The sequence below is a fragment of the Penicillium samsonianum genome (genome assembly GCF_028829775.1).
Source record: "Penicillium samsonianum strain IBT 33392 chromosome Unknown utg000003l_segment0_segment0, whole genome shotgun sequence".
Taxonomy (NCBI): domain Eukaryota; kingdom Fungi; phylum Ascomycota; class Eurotiomycetes; order Eurotiales; family Aspergillaceae; genus Penicillium; species Penicillium samsonianum.
This window is the reverse complement of record NW_026643261.1, coordinates 7,199,637-7,219,649: the sequence shown is the minus strand read 5'-3', so window position 1 is coordinate 7,219,649 and position 20,013 is coordinate 7,199,637. Positions and strand designations below refer to the sequence as shown.

The 20,013-nt window shown below is 49.5% G+C and overlaps 10 protein-coding genes across 10 annotated transcripts; 6 read left to right on the top strand and 4 right to left on the bottom strand.

Annotated features, from left to right (window-relative positions):
• Positions 1–811: 811 nt before the first annotated feature.
• N7471_006438 (SH3 domain protein) lies at positions 812–2,491 on the top strand (the record flags this gene model as incomplete). Its single annotated transcript, XM_057279157.1, has 3 exons — positions 812–903; positions 968–1,051; positions 1,105–2,491. 3 exons carry the CDS (start codon positions 812–814, stop codon positions 2,489–2,491), a joined length of 1,563 nt encoding a protein of 520 aa, XP_057138767.1.
• Positions 2,492–3,223: 732 nt separating this feature from the next.
• On the top strand, positions 3,224–4,019 carry N7471_006437 (glutathione S-transferase family protein; the record flags this gene model as incomplete). The annotated part of the gene is made up of 2 exons (XM_057279156.1): positions 3,224–3,376; positions 3,462–4,019. The coding sequence occupies 2 exons, from the start codon at positions 3,224–3,226 to the stop codon at positions 4,017–4,019; spliced, it is 711 nt and encodes a 236-aa protein (XP_057138766.1).
• A 363-nt stretch (positions 4,020–4,382) lies between these two features.
• N7471_006436 (uncharacterized protein) lies at positions 4,383–4,793 on the bottom strand (the record flags this gene model as incomplete). Its single annotated transcript, XM_057279155.1, has 2 exons — positions 4,383–4,597; positions 4,661–4,793. The coding sequence occupies 2 exons, from the start codon at positions 4,791–4,793 to the stop codon at positions 4,383–4,385; spliced, it is 348 nt and encodes a 115-aa protein (XP_057138765.1).
• A 764-nt stretch (positions 4,794–5,557) lies between these two features.
• N7471_006435 (actin-binding ADF family protein) lies at positions 5,558–7,076 on the top strand. Its single transcript, XM_057279154.1, has 6 exons — positions 5,558–5,727; positions 5,829–5,879; positions 5,942–5,952; positions 6,033–6,278; positions 6,341–6,389; positions 6,444–7,076. The coding sequence occupies exons 2-6, from the start codon at positions 5,874–5,876 to the stop codon at positions 6,576–6,578; spliced, it is 447 nt and encodes a 148-aa protein (XP_057138764.1). The 5' UTR covers positions 5,558–5,727; positions 5,829–5,873; the 3' UTR covers positions 6,579–7,076.
• Positions 7,077–7,174: 98 nt separating this feature from the next.
• Positions 7,175–8,471, top strand: N7471_006434 (cytochrome c oxidase subunit IV family protein; the record flags this gene model as incomplete). Its single annotated transcript, XM_057279153.1, has 3 exons — positions 7,175–7,652; positions 7,819–8,012; positions 8,102–8,471. The coding sequence occupies 3 exons, from the start codon at positions 7,175–7,177 to the stop codon at positions 8,189–8,191; spliced, it is 762 nt and encodes a 253-aa protein (XP_057138763.1). The 3' UTR covers positions 8,192–8,471.
• Positions 8,472–9,301: 830 nt separating this feature from the next.
• On the top strand, positions 9,302–11,324 carry N7471_006433 (F1F0 ATP synthase subunit beta; the record flags this gene model as incomplete). Its single annotated transcript, XM_057279152.1, has 6 exons — positions 9,302–9,312; positions 9,382–9,551; positions 9,692–9,777; positions 9,842–9,884; positions 10,004–10,320; positions 10,392–11,324. The coding sequence occupies 6 exons, from the start codon at positions 9,302–9,304 to the stop codon at positions 11,322–11,324; spliced, it is 1,560 nt and encodes a 519-aa protein (XP_057138762.1).
• Positions 11,325–12,433: 1,109 nt separating this feature from the next.
• Positions 12,434–14,918, bottom strand: N7471_006432 (1,4-alpha-glucan branching enzyme GLC3; the record flags this gene model as incomplete). The annotated part of the gene is made up of 8 exons (XM_057279151.1): positions 12,434–12,460; positions 12,542–13,172; positions 13,245–13,580; positions 13,636–14,327; positions 14,381–14,493; positions 14,542–14,641; positions 14,692–14,816; positions 14,873–14,918. The coding sequence occupies 8 exons, from the start codon at positions 14,916–14,918 to the stop codon at positions 12,434–12,436; spliced, it is 2,070 nt and encodes a 689-aa protein (XP_057138761.1).
• A 954-nt stretch (positions 14,919–15,872) lies between these two features.
• N7471_006431 (uncharacterized protein) lies at positions 15,873–16,331 on the bottom strand (the record flags this gene model as incomplete). The annotated part of the gene is made up of 1 exon (XM_057279150.1): positions 15,873–16,331. The coding sequence occupies one exon, from the start codon at positions 16,329–16,331 to the stop codon at positions 15,873–15,875; it is 459 nt and encodes a 152-aa protein (XP_057138760.1).
• Positions 16,332–16,501: 170 nt separating this feature from the next.
• N7471_006430 (uncharacterized protein) lies at positions 16,502–16,895 on the bottom strand (the record flags this gene model as incomplete). The annotated part of the gene is given in 3 exon segments (XM_057279149.1): positions 16,502–16,659; positions 16,685–16,810; positions 16,826–16,895. The coding sequence occupies 3 exon segments, from the start codon at positions 16,893–16,895 to the stop codon at positions 16,502–16,504; spliced, it is 354 nt and encodes a 117-aa protein (XP_057138759.1).
• A 2,267-nt stretch (positions 16,896–19,162) lies between these two features.
• Positions 19,163–19,588, top strand: N7471_006429 (ester cyclase; the record flags this gene model as incomplete). Its single annotated transcript, XM_057279148.1, has 1 exon — positions 19,163–19,588. One exon carries the CDS (start codon positions 19,163–19,165, stop codon positions 19,586–19,588), a length of 426 nt encoding a protein of 141 aa, XP_057138758.1.
• Positions 19,589–20,013: the final 425 nt, after the last annotated feature.

Here is a 20,013-nt window from a genome sequence, read left to right as displayed (position 1 = left end):
GAGCCTGGTAATAGTATTCCCGAGTCGAGTTTTTCCAGACGGCAAGAGATAGCGATCGACTTGTCTGAGCCGCTAAGGGGTCACTAGCGAGGTTGGTGATGAACAGAGGGACCGGTCAGAATTTGACAGACATTGCCAATCATAACTGACTTTGATAACCGTTGTCATTGTGGTATTTTATACAATAATATACAAAGTACTCCCATATGTAGAAATTTCAGTCCCAATTGGATTTTGATACCCAAAAGAGTTCGAAGAATAAAGAGAGAAAAAGGTAAACAACGCGGAATTACCTCCTCCCCCCTCCCCCCACCCCCTTTTATGATATTGTCTTTTATACGGAGTAAATCTCTACAGAAGATAGCATTGAGTTTAGCGTCTGAACCTGTACAGCCGATTATGCCTGTTCTCCGTGTTTCATAATTGCCCTTATTCCCAGCAGTTCATCTCCCTAGCCCCTGTTACCCACAAGCCCAGACCATCTCGGTCTAATCTTGTCTTTCCAATCTTAGAACTTCGTCTTGTCATCTCTTTCGTCTTTTTCGAATTCAGGCCTACGGGGCTCGGTTGACCTTTCCTTCCGGGCAGAAACCCCGAGTCACTCGTTTACCTGCCTTTCACGCGTTTTTCTTCTTCTTCTTCTCGAGCTTGGGACCGTTTCGACCTGGGGTCGACCATTTTATCGAATTCTCTAATTCGATTATCCGATTCGCATAACGCCTAGAACATTCTCGATCGCAATTGACACATTCCGCGCCGGTATAACCCAAAGGGGTCCATTTATAAGGCCAGCCCGCCAATATTGCCCGACATGTCGAACTGCATTTCCCTCTCGGGGTCAACTGCCTGTCCTGCCTGGAGTAGCTCGTCCATTTCAACCAGTTCCAGTCTATATGCGAGCTTGTAAGTGGAAACGCGCCCGATTAGGCATGGAAAGAAAAACCAATCGCTAACAGTGCGCTGCTAGCCCTTTCCTTAAAAGCGTATCGAATCTGACGGATTTCGATAATTCATTAAAGGACTATGTCCGTGGATCATATATCTCGACAAAGTATGTGTTGGCACCAATGGACCGGGAGAAGAGTCACTAACAGACGCTCCTAGGTATGATGACTTACTGGGATGCCAAGGCATCAATTCGAGCGCGCCCAACAACTACTATGCCCAGTATACAACCAGTGTTTTGTGCAGCAGTGTCGTGCAAAGCTCCATATCCGACTGCAAACTTTCCACCGATGAGTCGGTACCAATTTGCGTCGACACATGCGCGCTTTGGGCCCGAAGTGAACAGGAGACCATGGCAAATACAGACTTGTGCGTCAAAAGCGACAAGAACTACACGGACCTAATCTATGCCGAATTGACCATCTGCGAAAAACCATCCGACGCCCTTTCTGGAGATTGTGTCAAAGGAGCTGCCAATGAGCCTGACAACTGTGGCTTTGCGACAAATACCATTGGTCTCTGCACTTTTTGTGCGAACGGCACCGATAGCTGCTGCTCAAAATCCAACGCCACGAGTCGCTGTGACGGTGTCGCAGTACCGACTGTGACTCTACCACCTCTTACGCCCTCGCCTTCCCCCACTGGACATTCTAGCCATGGCTTGTCGGGCGGCGCGATTGCTGGGATCGTAATTGGCGCCATTGTAGGAGCTGCCATTCTAGCTGCTCTCCTTGCCTTCTTTTGCATTTTCATGCGCCGCCGCCGTCGTGAGACCCAGAGCGAAGCTGCACTCAACCAACCAAACCCACAAAGAAAGGGTGGATCGCCATCAATGCAGCAGCCCCCAAGCCCAACATCGTACAATATGGTCCCAGGAGGCCGAGTCACACGGATGTCTGCACTGCGCGAAATGCCCAGTACATCATCGCCCGCATATTCGCGTACCTCCGCGGCGATGTACGGCAGCGGAGCCAAATACAGCGATACGTCAGACTCAGAAGGCATGGGCGCCAGTCCAGGAGCTATGTCCAAGAGAATCCCACCAGTGACAGGGAAACGTCACGGCTCGCTTTCGAGCAACTCGGTTCTGGCTGGACTAGAAAGCGACAGCTCGCCCCGGTCCGGTCCGACGAACCAATACTCATCTCCCGAAGCAGTTACCAGTGGTCGATCTGAGCAGCTGTCTTATTTCCGCGACTACTACTCACAAGATGAGATTCACGCTGGCGACAAAGTTGCCGTCCTTTGGGCGTACTCGCCACGAGCGGGCGACGAATTCGAACTCGACCGAGGCGAGATGTTGAGGGTGATTGGCATCTGGGATGATGGCTGGGCGACGGGTGTGCGACTCCCCGAGCGCGCTGAGGACCAAGACATGAATTACCGCGAACAGCGCGACAGTGGTGTCTCAAGTGGCTCGCGTATGCATGGTGCTTCGTCGCCCATGCCGTCAGGCGAGATCAAGGCTTTCCCCTTGGTCTGTATCTGTCTACCGCAGCACTGGCACAAGATCATCGACGGCGGCCAGGAAGACGAGGAAGTTTGAGCACGGTTCTCAATTCTCAGTTTTCATGCAAAATTACGTCTTGACGACAGCGTGTTGATCCCTTCTGTTCCGTCTTCCAGTGCTTTTTACGCCCCGGCTGGCCATCCTCCTCCCGAACGATCTCATCGATCGGCTCAATGCTCATTTTATACTCGTATTCGATATACCCCCCCATTTTATGACGGTCATCTCGTCACTTTCCTTATTTTGACATTTTTTTCTCATTATCTTCTTCCACTTGATTCGTGTGGAACCGGTCGCTGGACGCATCGGGCTCGGTCAATGTGTTCTTGCTCTTAGAGCACATTTCCGGTCTTTTTACGTACTACACATCCGTTTGCCACTTGAGACCACTTATATACCCCGATGGATGAGCGCCGCTGAAGGTGGTTTGGTCAGAAGATATCGGACACATATAGTGCACGCTTTAATGTATGTACATAATTAGACCAATTTTATCAAAGATGGACCTTAATTAAGGTGCAATAGTTTCTCTATAATTATATAGGTAGATTTATAACCAAAGATATGTATTCCCGGTGGTTTCTTCAAGTCCCCCACATCTGCTCGGAGTTAACGGATCAATCGCTCGATTTCGCGATTGATTAACAATTGCATTTTACTAATCCAACCCCTCATTTCGCAATGTCTTTTACAATGGCGTGTCTTCTTCTATATAACCTGCATTACTGACCTCTATTCCTACACAATCATACAATACACCAATTCATAATGTCCTCCCCAAAGATCATCCTCTACACCAACCGCATCTGCCCCTGGGCCCACCGCGCGCACATCGCCCTCAAGGAACTCGGCCTTGACTATGAAGAAGTCACAATTGACTTAAGCACACCTCGCGAGCCGTGGTATCTGGAGATCAACCCAGTAAGTGACAAGCACTCTTCCCAACACCTACATCCATACTACACCTCATATACTATAAACTGTATACTAACATCCACCTCAACAGCGCGGCCTCGTCCCCACAATCTCCTACAACGGAACCATAATAACCGAATCGGGCATCGTCGTCCAATTCCTCGCAGATGCCCACCAAAGCCACCTCCTTCCTCCATCCTCCCCAGCCGAAAATGCCCTCTACCGCGCCCGTCTCAACTTCTTCGTCGACGCCTTCTTCAGCAAAGTCCTCCCTCCATTCTTCGCGAGTATTCGCGCCGCTGATGACACCGAGCGTGATGCTGCCGCCGAGCAGCTGGTCGCTGCCGTCGTGAAGGAGGTCGAGCCGCTCCTGGCAGACACGGAGGGCAAGGGCCCGTTCTTTGGTGGTAGTGAGAAATTGACGCTGGCGGAGGTGCAGGCGGGATCGTTCTTGTTGAGGATTTTGAGCTTCGCTAAGCCTGAGCATGGGCTTGTTTCTGCTAAGTTGTCGACTTTGCTGGAGCAGACTCCCAGGTTTAAGCGTTGGGCGGAGGCGACTGTTGCCCATGACAGTGTTAATTTCATTTATGATGAGAAGTTGGTCGCGGATAAGATGAGGGCTAAGTTTGCGCCGGCCGCGAAGGTTTAGGTTTGGGTTATGTTGTATATGGATGTATGTACCTTGGTAGGGCCTAGGGTTGGGTTGATACATAGTTATCTACATATTTACACAAGGAAGTCCGGCGCTTATGCGGCATTGTCAAGGCTTTTTTTAGTAGACTTTTATGGTAGTATTCTCAGATAGTCTCTTTAGATGTCTTTTTAATTGTGTTTTTGGTGGTCCTTTTTGGTGGTTTTCTCGGTTTCTTCTCATTGGGTCTTTCATTACTGTCAACTAGACCTAACCACCGTTCGCCGGCCCGGAAGGAAAGGTATTCTCGTTATGTCAGGTCTAGGCTCTCCGGCGCGGAAAACCAACCACCCAGCATCACCGACAAGTCATCAAGACAAACTAGCCGGGCGACAAGAACACGACAAGATTGGCGCGTTGTGATAACACTCCTTTGGGGGTCAAACTGGTCGTTGTATGTGACCACAGGGGAGTACTCCAGGGTCTAGACTCCTTACGTAGTGTAGTCTCAGACTTTCGAAGGAATATCGTCTCGTTGTATGTGGAGAGAAAGGCATGTCTAACATTGAGATCCCGCATGTATCGAGCGGTTTGACCTACAACATAGTGTTACTATTAGTACATTGATAAATTGTGAGTATAGTGTATGTCATATATACCTAGGATGCGGCGAAATCTGTCTTCATGGCCAGCCTTGAACTGTCGGGCTCCGGTCCTCAGCATGGGGTAGTGGTCCCTAGGCCATGGCGTCTTAGCTTCGCCGATGACCTTGATGGCAGCATACGCATCCATGATAACGATATCCGGAACTCTTGTGTAGGCAGATCGTGCAGCCGTCTTAAAGTCACCAATTTGTAGGTTGTGGCCTTGTGCCTAGAGGCACGCTGTGACTGTTTGCCCTAGGCGCTCATTCAGGCGCCCTTTTAGGCCTGTCTCATTGAGAATTGAGAAGTGAGAAGTAGGAAATAAATTTGGCAGATGTGCTTTTATGTGATTTTTTATATTTTTGGTGTAATATATATGTTGGCACCGTATGGAGGTATGTAACCTCTTGCCGGTCATAGTTTATAAAGCAATTTTGTGCACCCTTACTCTTGCCGGGTTATATATTTACATGAAATATTTGTGGTTAAGCAATAAAATAATCCATTGATAATAGGCAGACGCAGTAAACCCTGCTCTGGTCAATTGTATGCATAATAGTACATGGTGGGCCAGGACAAAAATAGCCACTGACGTGTCCCATGGTTGAAGGCCGGCCAATTTTAGCTCGACACCCACATTGGAGAGAGGCTCACTTCGAACATTAATGTACTCCATACATGTTATGCAGATATAGGCTAAGATGATGTGATTCCGAATCCTAATGTATCTGATGTACGGAGTACCTGGTACTTCGAGGATGAAAAAGGAAAAAACTCGTGAGAACACAAATATTGTTCAATATCAACTCATACACCAGACACTATATGTCAATTTTCAACAAAACCCCCAATAGCCTCGGAACTCCTAGAAATCTTAAAAATAAACCCTATTAGATCAATAATTTAAACGTCATTCAACTGGTAAACAGGTACCGAGCACTTGAATTATCAAAAGTCTGATATCACGTGCAGCCACCCCCACTATGGCCATGGCAACACCTGGGAAACAATTCACCCCTCAAACTCCATCTTCCCCGTCTCATCCGTCTCCGTTGCCTCGATCTCCACCTCCTTCAATCCCTGTAAGTCATTGGAGTGCATACTACTTTGACTTCTCATGTCAACCCGAGAAGCTCGAGGGACCCCCTGAGTTTGTCCATCTCAGCCACTGACATAGCGCTAGACAGCCCCGTTCCTTTTTTTGTCTCCCCCATCTACATAAGCCATCATGTCGGTTAGTATTAAACCCCAAACCCATGGCATATGACGTCCAGTACTGACTATGACATCGCGCAGCTCGCATCCGGGTAAGTCGTCGTCGGTTCCCGCGCTCGCAACCGGTTCCCCCTCACTTTCACCATTTATTGACACCTGCCCCCCCCTACAGTGTCCAGATCCAGGATGATTGCATCACTACCTTCCAAGACTTCTCCCGGAGCCACGGCAAGACCAAGTACATCATCTACAAGATCGCCGACGACAAGAAGTCGGTTGTCGTAGACTCAGTCGGCAAGGACCAGGACTACGAGGTCTTCCGCAACGAGCTCGCCGATGCCAAGGACAGCCAGGGCCGCGCCTCTCCCCGTTACGCCGTCTACGATATCGAGTACGAGATTCCCGGCGAGGGCAAGCGGTGCGCATTCCCATGTTCGCAATGGTCCTCAGACACCCCGCTGACTTGATTGTTTCTCACAGATCCAAGATTATCTTCATCTCCTGGGTGCCTAGCGAGACCCCTACTCTCGTAAGATTCCCAGCAGACCCAGGCACCAGACCCAATAACTAATCTCATTTTCAGTGGTCCATGATCTACGCCAGCACCCGCGAGGTTCTCAAGAACGCCCTCAACGTCGTCACTTCCATCCACGCCGATGACAAGGCCGATATCGAGTGGAAGACAGTCCTGAAGGAGGCCAGCGGTGGCAAGGCATAGATGATAGCGCCGGCTGGATCCGGGCTGCGCGACTGATAGGGGTGCGCCCTTGACGGCGCCGCGGAACGATCAATTCATAACCTTCTCTGCACACCGTTCTCCCATTTTCTTCTTAGTTGCAATGCAAGACTGTTACGACTTGGCCCGTGTTTGTTTTCATTTCGCGAGAGGCCTGAAGAGTCTTGATTTTCACTTCCTTGTTCCAATCGTTCTGAATGATTTCCACCTCATATTGAGGATATTTGGTTAACCGGGCACCGAATCTTGCTGCCTGTTGGTTATATTGCACATGGTGGGTGAGGAGATTTCGGGCTGCACGGTGTTGAATGTAGAATAGTTAAGCAACTGAACAACTCCTGGCTTTTCCGAAGTTATTGCTTGACTGGGGCTAGGTTATAGGCGGCTAAAGATTCCGACGATGGTCAAAAGACTTGAGCGACTAGCTGAAACTGGGGAAGTTTGCGAATAGAGGAATAATAACGGTCGAAATAAAAAAAAAGTCCATAAGCCACTCTAAGAATATCAACATCATGCCATATGGCTGAAAATGATGATGATGCTCACTGGCACAGAGAGCCGGTTTGGGCGAGGAGCCAATGAGGAGGCGGACAAACCAAAACCGCACTAGTCCCGACCGGATCCTCGCCTTTCCACCTCAAACCACAAGAAACGTCTTCAAGTCATCCCCAATCCACGATTCCCCTCCACTCTCTCATAAGCCGTGCCCTGGCGTGCTCTCTGGCTTTCAACCCCCCGACCTCCCTCTAACTACCTCAATTGAACCCGATTTCGACGTGGTGCTGCCACCTCCCGCCTGCCGCACAATGTTTCTTCGCACCGTCTCTCGCGCTGTTCCTCGCAGCACCGCGGCCATCCGTGCTGCCCCGACTGCCTCTGTGAACGCCCTGCAGACCCGCGCTGCTTCGGACCATGCTATCCCCAACCCTACTCTCGCCAACATCGAGAAGCGCTGGGAGGTCATGGCCCCTCAGGAGCAGGCCGAGCTCTGGATGCAGCTCCGTGACCGCATGAAGGTCGACTGGCACCAGATGACCCTCCAGGAGAAGAAGGCCGGTACGTGCTATCCCTAGAGCGGGTGGGCTTGAAAGATAGCCTCTCGCCTCGACTACCCTGAGGCTTCCGAGGTTATCTGTCTCGGGATGGCCCGACCCCTCGAACCTCCACAATTGTCTTTGCAAGTAGTCATTTTTCGCTGACATCAATTCTTTCTCTGCTCTAGCTTACTACATTGCCTTCGGTGCCCACGGCCCCCGCGCCCAGGCCCCCAAGGGTGAGGGTCTGCGCGTGCTCTCCAAGGTGCTCCAGCTCACTGCCGTTTCCGTTGCCCTCTTCTACGCCGTCCACGCCTTTGCCGGCAAGCAGCCCGGCACCATGTCCAAGGAGTGGCAGGAGGCCTCTAACGAATATGCCCTGGTACATATCACTCCTCCCCCTTTCCGACCGCCGTTGAGAGAAGTCTCTGCCGCAGGCAAATTGGACGATGCTAACCTATCCGACTACAGAAAGAGAAGATCAACCCCATCCACGGCATCAGCAAAGAGGGTTACGAAGGCAAGGGCTTCGTCCAGAGCCCCCCTGCTGAGAAGTCATAGATGTACCAGTTGCCCGACCGGGAATGAGTTGATATCTACGCAGGACGGACGGCACCCATCGCACGACCTCGATGTCGATTTTATTGCAAGCTACTCTTTCCATAACCATGTTCGACATGTCTTTGTATCGGAGGATGGACCTCCGCCCGTGCGCGCGGCCGTCGACTGTTCCCCCATTCTATCTTTTTTGGCAAGCATTGGAAAATGCGTGTATCCCGTACTGTGCTATAATCAATGTATCTCTTTTGTAGCCATAGAGCATGAGTTTTGGTGATTGTGATTTAGTATATAAAATAGGTGTATATTCCCCCTGTGCTCCGACATGGCGTGGTCTACGGAGTGAATCGGAACGAACCAACGTAAGTGCGGAGAATCCCTGCGGGAACACGGTGGTTTCGAGGGTAACAGAATAATAAGGGTTAGTTCAATGTTTCTATGGAGATATAAAATGAAAATAATAGAAATATGAATCAAGATTATAATGAATAATGAACATAATATTAGCTTCGAATATAATTTAGACTACTCCGTACAAGTTCTATAAATTCTCTAATTCTTTAAGTTCTATATTTTCTACCCGGCCCTGGTTGACCCCCCAACACGTCAGAGTTTTTCCGATATTCGGACCAAAGGGCCATTGACTTTGATACATTCCATTCTAACACTTTCACTGCTAGCTTACGGAGTACATGTTTTAAATATCATGAAGGTTTCTCCGGGGCAACGATGTCATTCAGCAAAAAAACTGTGGCTCCCCTGCACCCGGCCGCCAAGCCCCGGTGTGTGTGCGCGAATTCCAGGGCAACGGGCTGAGCTTCCCTCGGTCACCACCTCATCACACGAGATTAGTGTCAATGGATATTTAAAAACGATAGATATCATTATTTATATATAAAAAACCATTCTAAATCAGAAAATCAAGCTCTTTTCCTTGTAGAAAGCTCAAGTTGGTGCTCGGTTCATCACGGGATCGTCGGCAAAACCGCCCCGGAAAGGCTAAGGGCGACCAGTCCCCATCCACCAACCTCTTCCCTTCCTCTTCTTCCCTCTTTTCCCGTTCCAACCTCACCTCTTCCTTTCCATCACATCTCGCTCTTCAACACCGTCATTATGTTCAAGAGGTATGATTTGAAGATCCATTAAATCTCCTCCTCTTTTTCATTTTGAAACTAATTTTTTAATCTCTTTAGCGGTCTCGCCCGGTCCTTTGGGAGGGCTGCTTTTGCCCGGACGACCCCCGTCGCCCGCGCCTTCCAGCCCATCCGCTCCAATGCTCTCCCGGCTCTCACTGCCCGTTTCGCTAGCTCCGATGCTGCTTTGACCGGAAAGGTTCACCAGGTCATTGGTGCCGTCGTTGACGGTACGTGTTGTCGACTCCTGGCGGAAATGGGCACCTCGCGAAAATCTTTTCCCTGGACCCAATCCATCACCGAAACCATCGCAATCAACCCCAAAATCATCAACAAAACCGTATCTGACTTTCTATTCGCCATATTACAGTGAAGTTCAGCGGAGAGAAGCTCCCTGCCATTTACAACGCCATTACCACCACCAACAACGGCCAGAAGCTCGTTCTGGAGGTTGCTGTACGTGATCTGATTGGCTAAACCTTGATTCAAATCGCAACCAAAGCTAACAATGACCTTATAGCAACACTTGGGTGAGAATGTCGTCCGTACTATTGCCATGGACGGTAAGCTTCACCCCCTTCCCACCCCTTTCTCGGGCCACCGTGTCGTTCCCTACCCGATCGGGGGACCCACTGAGTGCGCTCCTACTGTATATTAGAGCTTCAACTAACGTCACCTAAAGGTACCGAGGGTCTCTCCCGTGGTGTCGTCGCCACTGACACTGGTGCTCCCATCACCATCCCCGTCGGTCCCGCCACTCTCGGCCGTATCATCAACGTTACTGGTGATCCCATTGACGAGCGTGGTCCCGTCAAGGCCACCAAGTTCGCTCCCATTCACGCCGATCCCCCTGCGTTCGTCGACCAGTCCACCTCTGCCGAGATTCTCGTCACCGGTATCAAGGTTGTCGACCTGCTCGCCCCCTACGCCCGTGGTGGTAAGATTGGTCTGTTCGGTGGTGCCGGTGTCGGTAAGACCGTGTTCATTCAGGAGCTGATTGTAAGGATTTCCCCCTCTTGTTTCCCTTCACTTGAAAATTGCAGAAAATGCTTATACTTTGGACCTTTTAGAACAACATTGCCAAGGCCCACGGTGGTTACTCCGTGTTCTGTGGTGTCGGTGAGCGTACCCGTGAGGGTAACGATCTGTACCACGAGATGCAGGAGACCGGTGTCATCCAGCTTGATGGTGACTCCAAGGTCGCCCTTGTGTTCGGTCAGATGAACGAGCCCCCCGGTGCCCGTGCCCGTGTTGCCCTGACCGGTCTGACCATTGCCGAGTACTTCCGTGACGAGGAGGGTCAGGACGTGCTGCTCTTCATTGACAACATTTTCCGTTTCACCCAGGCCGGTTCCGAGGTGTCTGCCCTTCTGGGCCGTATCCCCTCTGCCGTCGGTTACCAGCCTACCCTGGCTGTTGACATGGGTGTCATGCAGGAGCGTATCACCACCACCCAGAAGGGTTCTATCACCTCCGTCCAGGCCGTCTACGTGCCCGCTGACGATCTGACTGATCCTGCCCCCGCCACCACCTTCGCTCACTTGGACGCCACCACTGTGTTGTCTCGTGGTATCTCCGAGTTGGGTATCTACCCCGCTGTCGACCCCCTCGACTCCAAGTCCCGTATGCTCGACCCCCGTATCATCGGTGACGAGCACTACAACACGGCCACCCGTGTCCAGCAGATGCTCCAGGAGTACAAGTCCCTCCAGGATATCATTGCCATTCTCGGTATGGATGAGTTGTCCGAGGCTGATAAGCTCACCGTCGAGCGTGCCCGTAAGCTCCAGCGTTTCCTGTCCCAGCCCTTCGCCGTCGCCCAGGTTTTCACTGGTATCGAGGGTACCCTTGTTGACCTGAAGGACACCATCTCCTCCTTCAAGGCCATCATTGCTGGTGAGGGTGACGACCTCCCCGAGGCCGCCTTCTACATGGTTGGCGACATCAACGCTGCCCGTGCCAAGGGTGAGAAGATTCTGGCTGAGCTTGAGAACAAGGCCTAAATGTAATTTTGTCATTTGCTAGCTAGCGCCGTCTTAACTTCCCCCTTCCATCTTCAAGCTCTTCCTCTCCTTTTCGTCTCTTCCCTCACCTATTCTCTATTGGTTCTCCCAGTTTCATTTAATTCCCTTTGTCAGAACACTCGAAATGTTCCAACGTTGTACGCGACAACATCATTTCCCTTTTGTCGAGGCGTGTATATTACCATGTACATTACCCGATCTAAGAGAAAAACAAAATGCAACAAAGAAAGGGACTTGATTTCACTTCCATTTCTCCTGCATGGTTGTCACGTCAACGTTGGGATTCCCTTGGTGTCGTTCTTTCTAGACTCGATCCGAAAGGAACCCGAGCAAGGGAATATGAAATGGCTGGGATTCCGAGGGCAGAATCGTGGTGTTGGGGATTGAGGTTGAGGAAGTTTGGGGTTACTTGTTTATGGTTGGGGGAGGTTGGTGATGCGTTCGTCTATCTTAGCGAGTCGATGGGATTTTAAAGCCGGTCTGGATTGGAGATACCTTACACAAACCCCCCCCCTCGACCGGCGTGTTTCATTATTTTGTGTATTTAGAGTTCAAAACCTGATTCTCGACATCTTTTCCTTTGTGATTGCGTCCTGGGTTTTGTGTATTGCGTAGTGTAGATGTAGTCAGTGGTTGTGGTGTAGTTGATGCCTGGTTAGGGAGAGATGTACTTTCATCTCTATACAGTTAGTCAACTAAATCATTCAGGCTGGTCTTGTCTGTATGTAGCTCGAGTTCGTTCTGATCATCCTCGTTCAGGTTATATGATCCCTTGAAATTGAAACTTCTTTCCCTCGAGATTGTCTTTCTATACTACCTACAGAGGTACCGTACAATACTAGCTTCCTTCAAAGCGCTCTCTATCCATTCTACAATGCAAAACGCGTTAAAAAACAGTGTATATGATATGAGGCATTGTTAGATATAGATAGCTTTGATTAGAACAAAAATGCAGGGCAGTACACAACGAAGAATCTAGTTTAAGCACACAAGCGAAGAATAACACCAAATACAACGACGAACCAGCCCGAGATGTTCAATTTCCGACTCGGCTGCGTGTAAGACACAGACATAGATTGGCGTTCACATTACAGAGTACTTTCCAGAGCCAGGACCTGTAAGGAACACATAAAGTCAGCAAACCAGAACAGAGGCAGACGGGGAGAAGAAAGAAGAAAAAAGAAGAAAACACATACCAAAGCAGTCCTCGTAGGAATATAAACCTGCACGAAATTTCCCCTCCCATTCCACTCCATATCAGTAGTAAAGAAGCGTGTCTCCTTAACATTCCGCCCAAGCCCACCAAACACCGTCTCATCCGTATCAAGAACAATCCGATACGTACCCGGAACATCAACCCCAACACGGTAATCGGTAAAGCTTTGCTTGGAATTGAAATTGAAGATCCAAAGCAGTCCAGCACGCTCAAAGACAAGTACCTTGTCGCTCTCGTTCTTCAGACTGATGTACGCCTGCGACGCAGAAAGCCATCCGTACTTCTGCTCCGCCAGCTGCATCCCGCGGTCGAACTCGTTCAGGAAGTGGTACCGCAGAAGCGGGTCTTCGGTTAGGTTTAGCTGTCGCCGAGCGTACCAGAAGGAGTTGTCGTTGCCGGCGCGTGGGAAATCGAGCCATTCGGGGTGTCCGAATTCATTGCCTTCGAAGTTTAGGTAGCCCTCGCCTCCCAGGGCGTGTGTTACCAGTCGGATCATCTTGTGCAGAGCCATGCCGCGCTCGATTACCGGGGTGAACTCCGTTAGGGTGGACATGTGTGTGTACATCTCTTTGTCACAGAGCCACATCATTAGGGTCTTGTCGCCGACGAGTCTGTTAGGGTTTGTGTTAGTTGGTTGGATGAATTGAGGCTAGAGGCTGGAGGAGATGGGAAATGCAACTTACGCTTGGTCGTGGCTCTCGGCATAGGCAATGGTCTTCTCGCCATGGCGACGGTTGGTGAGCGTGTGGGAGATGTTGGCCATGTCCCACTCGTCGTCTGTGCTTTCCTTCAGGAGCTTGATCCACATATCTGGGACGGCCATCGCGAGGCGGTAGTCGAAGCCGGCACCGCCTAGTGCGTGGGGTAGACACAGAGCAGGCATGCCGGAGACATCCTCTGCAACTGTGATGCACTCTGGGTAGAGTTCGTGCAGCATCTGGTTGGCGAGGGTGAGGTATGTAACGCCCTCCTCGTCGACGGATGGTCCGAAGTACTCGTGGTATCCACCAGAGAAGCCACTGTTTCTTTCGGTTAGCGTGTTCTTCTTAAAACATAGTAGGAGAATGCACGTACGTTCCGATACCATGGTGCGAATAGAGCATGCTGGTCACACCATCGAAGCGGTATCCATCGAATTTATACTCTTCCATCCAGAAGCGCAGATTACTCAAAAGGAAACGCAGCACCTCGTGGCTTCCATAATTGAACAGACGGCTGTCCCACAGCTCATGACGGCCCTTCGCACCGCCATGGAAGTAGAGGTGGTCCGTTCCATCGAACTCATTGATTCCATCAATGACGTTCTTGGAGGCATGGCTGTGAACCACATCAAGCAGAACAACCAGCCCCATGCTGTGGGCTGTATCAACAAGCTCCTTCAGATCCTCTGGGGATCCGTAGCGACTGCTCGCCGCGAAGAAGTTGTTCACCTGGTACCCGAAGCTAGCATAGTACGCATGCTCCATGATGGCCATTAGCTGAATTGCATTGTATCCCAGGTACTTAATGCGGGGCAGCATGTTCTTCGTAAACTCCTTGTATGTAGCGACCTTAGTCTCCGGCGACGAGATACCGACGTGCGCCTCGTAGATGCGCAAGCTCTCGGGCTTCTTGGGCCGCGCGTGCTGGAACTTGTATACCTCTTCCGCGGGCGGGTTCCAGAAAACAGCATCGTATGCAGGCGACACGGTCAGGTCTTGGACTACGCGCTTGATCCAAGCGGGGATTCGGTAGATGCGCTCGCCGCTGGGGAGCACCATTGTGATCTGTCGGGTTCTTAGTGGGGTTGCTTTGTTATGCGTAGGGTTGCTGTGCTCACCTTGATCTTGCTGTCGTGGGGAATAGCGGCAGCGCCGTTCTTCGCTGGTACAGTTACATTCCAGATGCCGAAGCTGTTCTTCGTCATGGGGTTGGCATTGACATCCCAATTGTCTGCGAGTCTCAGTCAAGCTCCTCAAATATGGGTAGTACACAACGTACTAAATTCGCCGACCAAAGAAGCCTCCTTTGCGTTGGGTGCCCATTCTTGGTATTTGATCTCTCCGTTGGGTTGCGCATGCAGTCCGAAGGTTTCGTAGCCCTGATAAGCGCATTAGCACATAGGAAACCAATCAATGGAGATCAATTCACCTTGCTGAACTTGTCCAAGCCACCCTCTGTTTCATTGATGGTTTTGGCCCAATCCTCGACTACCTGGTATCTGTGCTTCAAGACATCGCGATGCGGTTCCAGCCAAGGATCCAGCTGGATAACACCTATTTTTTGTTAAAATTGGAATCACATTTGAAAGTGCTGGTAATCTCAAGCTTACCTGTGCCATCGGTGGGAATATTGGAGCTGTCAATGGTAGAAGACATGTTTGGTGGGGAGAGCTGGGGGAGAGGTGGAGAGAAGATGGGGGGAGGTCCAGATCAAGGAAATCCAGCGGGGGCTCTCAACATGTGACATCAACCCCTCAACGCTTTGTCCTTCTGGTTTTTTTCTTTCTTGTTATTTTAAGTGGGTTCAGTGTGGTTTTATTCTTGCTATTTCAGTTTCGATAAATGCAGACTCAATGGACTTTGGACTTCTTCAAGCTCCAGTGGGGATGTGGAGCGACGGGAACGGATCCGCAGGTACAGAGCTGTTTGCAGCCATGTAACATACTTGTCTAATAGCATATATCTACCACTTACTATGTTTATTTCTAGAGCTTAATATAGTGGCAAATATCGAAATGTCTTGGAAGCTAGGTATTTACTCGGGGGACACTTTCCCGTTGATCGTATTTTCTCACCGGGATAGTACTTAGTACAACTATGTCAAAAGTTACACAATATCGTGCAGGTACCCGTTCAGGTGCAGGACCGGATCTAATTAATGGCAGTCAGTTCCGACTTGAAAAGTACTCTGTCCATGTTGGACGGCCTTTACTTAGCTAGAACTGCGATTTTTTGCGCCATTCGGCACCTCGTCTTATGGCAAGGGATCCGTAGATAAGGTAGTTCGCCACAGTCCCCATCGTTCAACAGTTTTAAGCCCGGTTATCTAGTATACCATTTGAAAGTGTCATTTTAATGACTACTGTTATGGTTAATATTTCTTGCAACGTCCCCGTACACCCTGAGCAAGAGCGCCGCCTTTACACCCAACCCCCCGCGAACTATATGTGACGCCGAGATAGTACTTCTCTTCGATAACTTCTCGATACCGGTGTAACCCAAGGGGATACTTTGGGCGAATGGTGTATTCGGAAAATAGACCATAGTAAAAGGAACTAATAGCTGATTCTCCAAAGAAACAGCCTACTGATGTACAACACTTTCAAATGTTTATTGCTGGAACCTTTGTGCCCAGTTCTCGTCTCCTCCAATATAACAGAAAATCACACGCGAATCACGATCAAAACATTCAGGATCATTAGACGCAGCCTCATATGTCTCAAGCCCTCGTTGTCCCAAAGCGAGTGTGGCGCCCACACCATCAGCCAAATCCACCGCAAGTGCGAAACCCTTCTTCATCAGCTGAACCTTGAACCCACCTTGGTATCCATTGCTCGAGGGAGCCTCTGGAACAACTCTGGGACAAGGATTGAAGCGATCGCAGATATTGTTCTGAGCCGTGCCGGCCGCAAAGACGCTAGACAAAACCCAGGGATCCAGTCCTGCCTTAATACCCATATTGAGAGATTCAGAGCTAGAAATTGCGATCAGACCCGAAAAATAGTTGTTGCACAACTTGGCAGACAGCCCAAGTGAGGGACCCCCACACGCAATGATTTTTGAGCCCATTAGACCGAGAAGGTCCGTGAGTGTTGAACAGCGGGTCACTTTCGGAACAGCCAAGAAAGAAATAAATAGTCCCCTTGGATGCTCCAAGTGTGCCGCCACTGACGGGAGCGTCATAGAAGGATGCAAAATATCAGATCACCAGGTGCCAACATCCCAATCGAGAAAAGAAATCACACGGGTACCTTTTCGCAAATTGAACATTTGTCAGAGCGATCTGCAGGCTCTGGGGTGACCTCCACTCCAATTTGCGCGTCCCCAAATACCATAGGGATATCTTCAAGAGGTAACCCTTTGGTCTCTGGGAAGGTGAAGAATATCACGGCCGCACCTAGAACAGGAATGATAATAAACACCAAGTAAAACCGTCATCCAATCGTGTTGAAAGCCACAGGAGAGGCCTGAGTAGAGACAAGAGTGGTACAAAATTGTGTGAATATGGAAATTCCCATGCCCCGTCCACGCGTATAGGTTGGAAGAATCTCAGCACAATATACCTATGTAGTAGCGTCCAGGCATACGCTGTAGAATGTCACGAAGAGGAAAAGAAATGCCACCCCAAGCCATTGCCGACTTTATTATTAGTGCCCGAGAACTTTGCCACAATTGCGGCTTCACATATAACGGAAATTGCTTGGGCTCCTATCGAGAAGCAGTTGCGGATGTGGTCGAGCAATTTCTGTTGTGGAAAGAGACTCACGCTAAGGGTCTGTTTCAACTACGTAGAGGATTGCAATTCCCCATCTGCTGGACGAAAAGGGGAGAAGAGAGGTAAATCTTCTGTCACAAAAAGAATGCTTGATGATCGGGATGCTCAGCTTGACGCCGAAGAAAATCCATGCGGCCAACAATCAGTTTGGCGACGTGTATATGACTTGATGAAATGCGGTTCGGCTGCATCCACTTGGGTCCCTACCGCTGGCTAGATCCAATGGGGAAAAGACATTACCGACTCCGCACGCAAACTCTACGGCGTTTAGTTACCTACGTCGAAAAGGGTGGTGCCCTAGAGACGCATAAAGACGTTCCAGATGAGGTCCGGGATATGCTCTATATGGAGGAACAGCAAAGGCAGGAGAAGGAAAAGCGTAAAGGCGGTAACTTCCTTAGAAATGGGGGGCCTTATCAACCGATAAACATCAATGTTCACCTATCCCACCCTACTGGATTGGCCCGACGATCTCGGCTGATGCCATAGCAGAGCTGAGAGCTGTTTGAGCCCATTGAACATCCCCGGGTTCAAAGACATAGCTGTTAAAGAATACGGTGAGTGGCTCGCATCAAATGTATCCGATGATACCCTCAAGGCTGGATTCCGACAAGCGTGTAATATAACGCTCTCAGATGGCTTCGAACTTGAGCACATCTTCAAAGATCAAAACCCAAATTTCTTCGTTGACAAGGGCATTTGCGGTTTCGGATGACGGGCTCTAGTTCACAGTGGGCGATCTATTTACTCGAATTTATCTATTATTCTTCAGCAGTACCTAGCGAATTAAGTGCCTCCTCTGTAGTAAGGCGACTAGACGATAAGCATCGCAACAATTCTTGAGCCCCATACTGCAAAGTAGAGGTTCGAGTATCCGATTGGGCACCAACCATGCAAGTTCCATTTCAGCTTGCTCGAGCAAATTAGCGACATATTCGGTTGTCTATCGGTTTGTTTGCCTTCTTCTAGCTTTGAAATATGGCTAGACCTTATCGGCATTGATTTCCACTTACACTCCCATTCGGCTCGCAAGCTCTCCCCAAAGCCTGCCATCAATACGGGCCAGCGGCGCGATGTTCAAGAATCCAACCTTGGAAGACCATCAAAGGGCCTTACTCATCTGTTGAACATAAATTCCGACCTCCAATATCTATTGAAAAGTAATTACGATTGCGCCAGTGTTAGGACACCGCTGCAGCCGCTACTTATTTGAGGGCCCAACTTGCAGATGGGTAACCTGACAACACTGTAGTCGGGTCACATGAGGAACTCTATCCTAGGCACCAACTACCCCTAAGAAGACAAGAAACATTCTACCCTTTGCAGACGGGTGAAAGTCCTGAGTACCAACCTGAGCAAGCCCGGAGCAGGATAAAGTAGCCGTTTCTGGCTTCCTTTTTGCCAACCATGCATTATCTACCTGGCTGGCCGGCACAATACCCGAAGATTGCAAACTATACAACCATACCAAACAGCGGCGCGAATGTCGGAAATCCCGGATTGTCGAGTGAATTTTTGATTGAACCGCAAACTCATACGCCTACACAACCTATACAAAATATGCAAACATACAAACAGAGCCCGGGAATTCCGAGTCACCGCGCGCTTATTGATTGAAACCTCTTAAGCCAAACCATGTAAACGTGCCAAACAGAAAAATCTGGATTATTCATATAGCCGTCTTACCAGCCTACCCCCCTACCCTACCCAGGGGGGTAAGACGGCTAGTTCATAGATGGAAGGATCATACTTTGGAGCAGCTCAAAGTATAAGTATGCCTCGATTCCCAGATTTACCAGGATACAGCAAAAAGTCTCTTTGTGAAAATCAAACACTTTGCAACTAAAGGTAAATTCAAATCGCTCCTTGCCTTGTTAAACCCCCGAGAGACGTCTTTCAATGAACCTAGGCAATCCATATTCTTTGGATTCCGATCAAACCCTCTGTCCAAAATCAATTCATCTAGTGGTAATTTTCACTAATTTTTGGTCTCAGAAACTCGGCAAAGAAAAGCGACTTCCATTTCCTACCCCTTCATCAAGACGGAACCACTAGATGTGAGTCAAAATTGAAGTCTTTCTTCTATTCTGTAAGGAAAAAATTAACGTATTCTTCAAGCAACATCATGTCTCGCCCCCTTGCACAGAGGATGCATCGATTTGTTGAGTTCATCAATTCAGGCGATGAAACGATAGGGCAGGAGGTGGTTTCCGAATCAGCCGAGTTCCACGTTCCGTTTTCGGATACCCCACTGAAAGGATTGCCTGGATACATGCAAATTCTTGGCATGATGCGCTCCGCTTATCCAGATATCCAGTGGACACTTGACGATACAGTCATCGAGGACGATAGAGTTGTGGCGCAGTTCACTTTGCGTGGAACTCACGAAGGCGAATTCTTCGGTGTTCCGGCTTCCGGAAAGAAAATCGAGGCACGTGCTATGAATATCTATCGATTCAAAGATGGAAAGATTGTGGAGGAGACTGGCTTGCCTGATATTTTTGGGATAATGCTGCAAATTGGGGCTATAAACCCTCCGGTTGCTCATTAGGATTCCCAGGCCGCTTTGAGAATGTCACTTTGAGATTCAACATTCATCGCCGATCTTGTACAATAATTAATGCGTACCTCATGGTAGGCTGAGCACATATGACGAAAGGCGATATATGACCAACATAAATTGAACCCCATTTTCAGGCCCATAAGACGAGGTAGTACTAAGGATAGATCCTTGGCGAAGAGGTTGTAAGGTATCTGGGACCCGGGGCACATAGCGAATCATGTTTAGTGTTTCAGGCATCTCGAAACACAATGTCAAATACCCTGGAAGCCCGTCTCAGCTTGAACCAGATGTCAGCTATAGACAGACACCGGCAATCAATGGAATGATACTGCCAGAAGCAGATATTTAGTTATCTATATCTCCAATAGTCAGGCCAGCGTGGCCAAAATGGCCCCTAGCACTTTCTTCTCTTG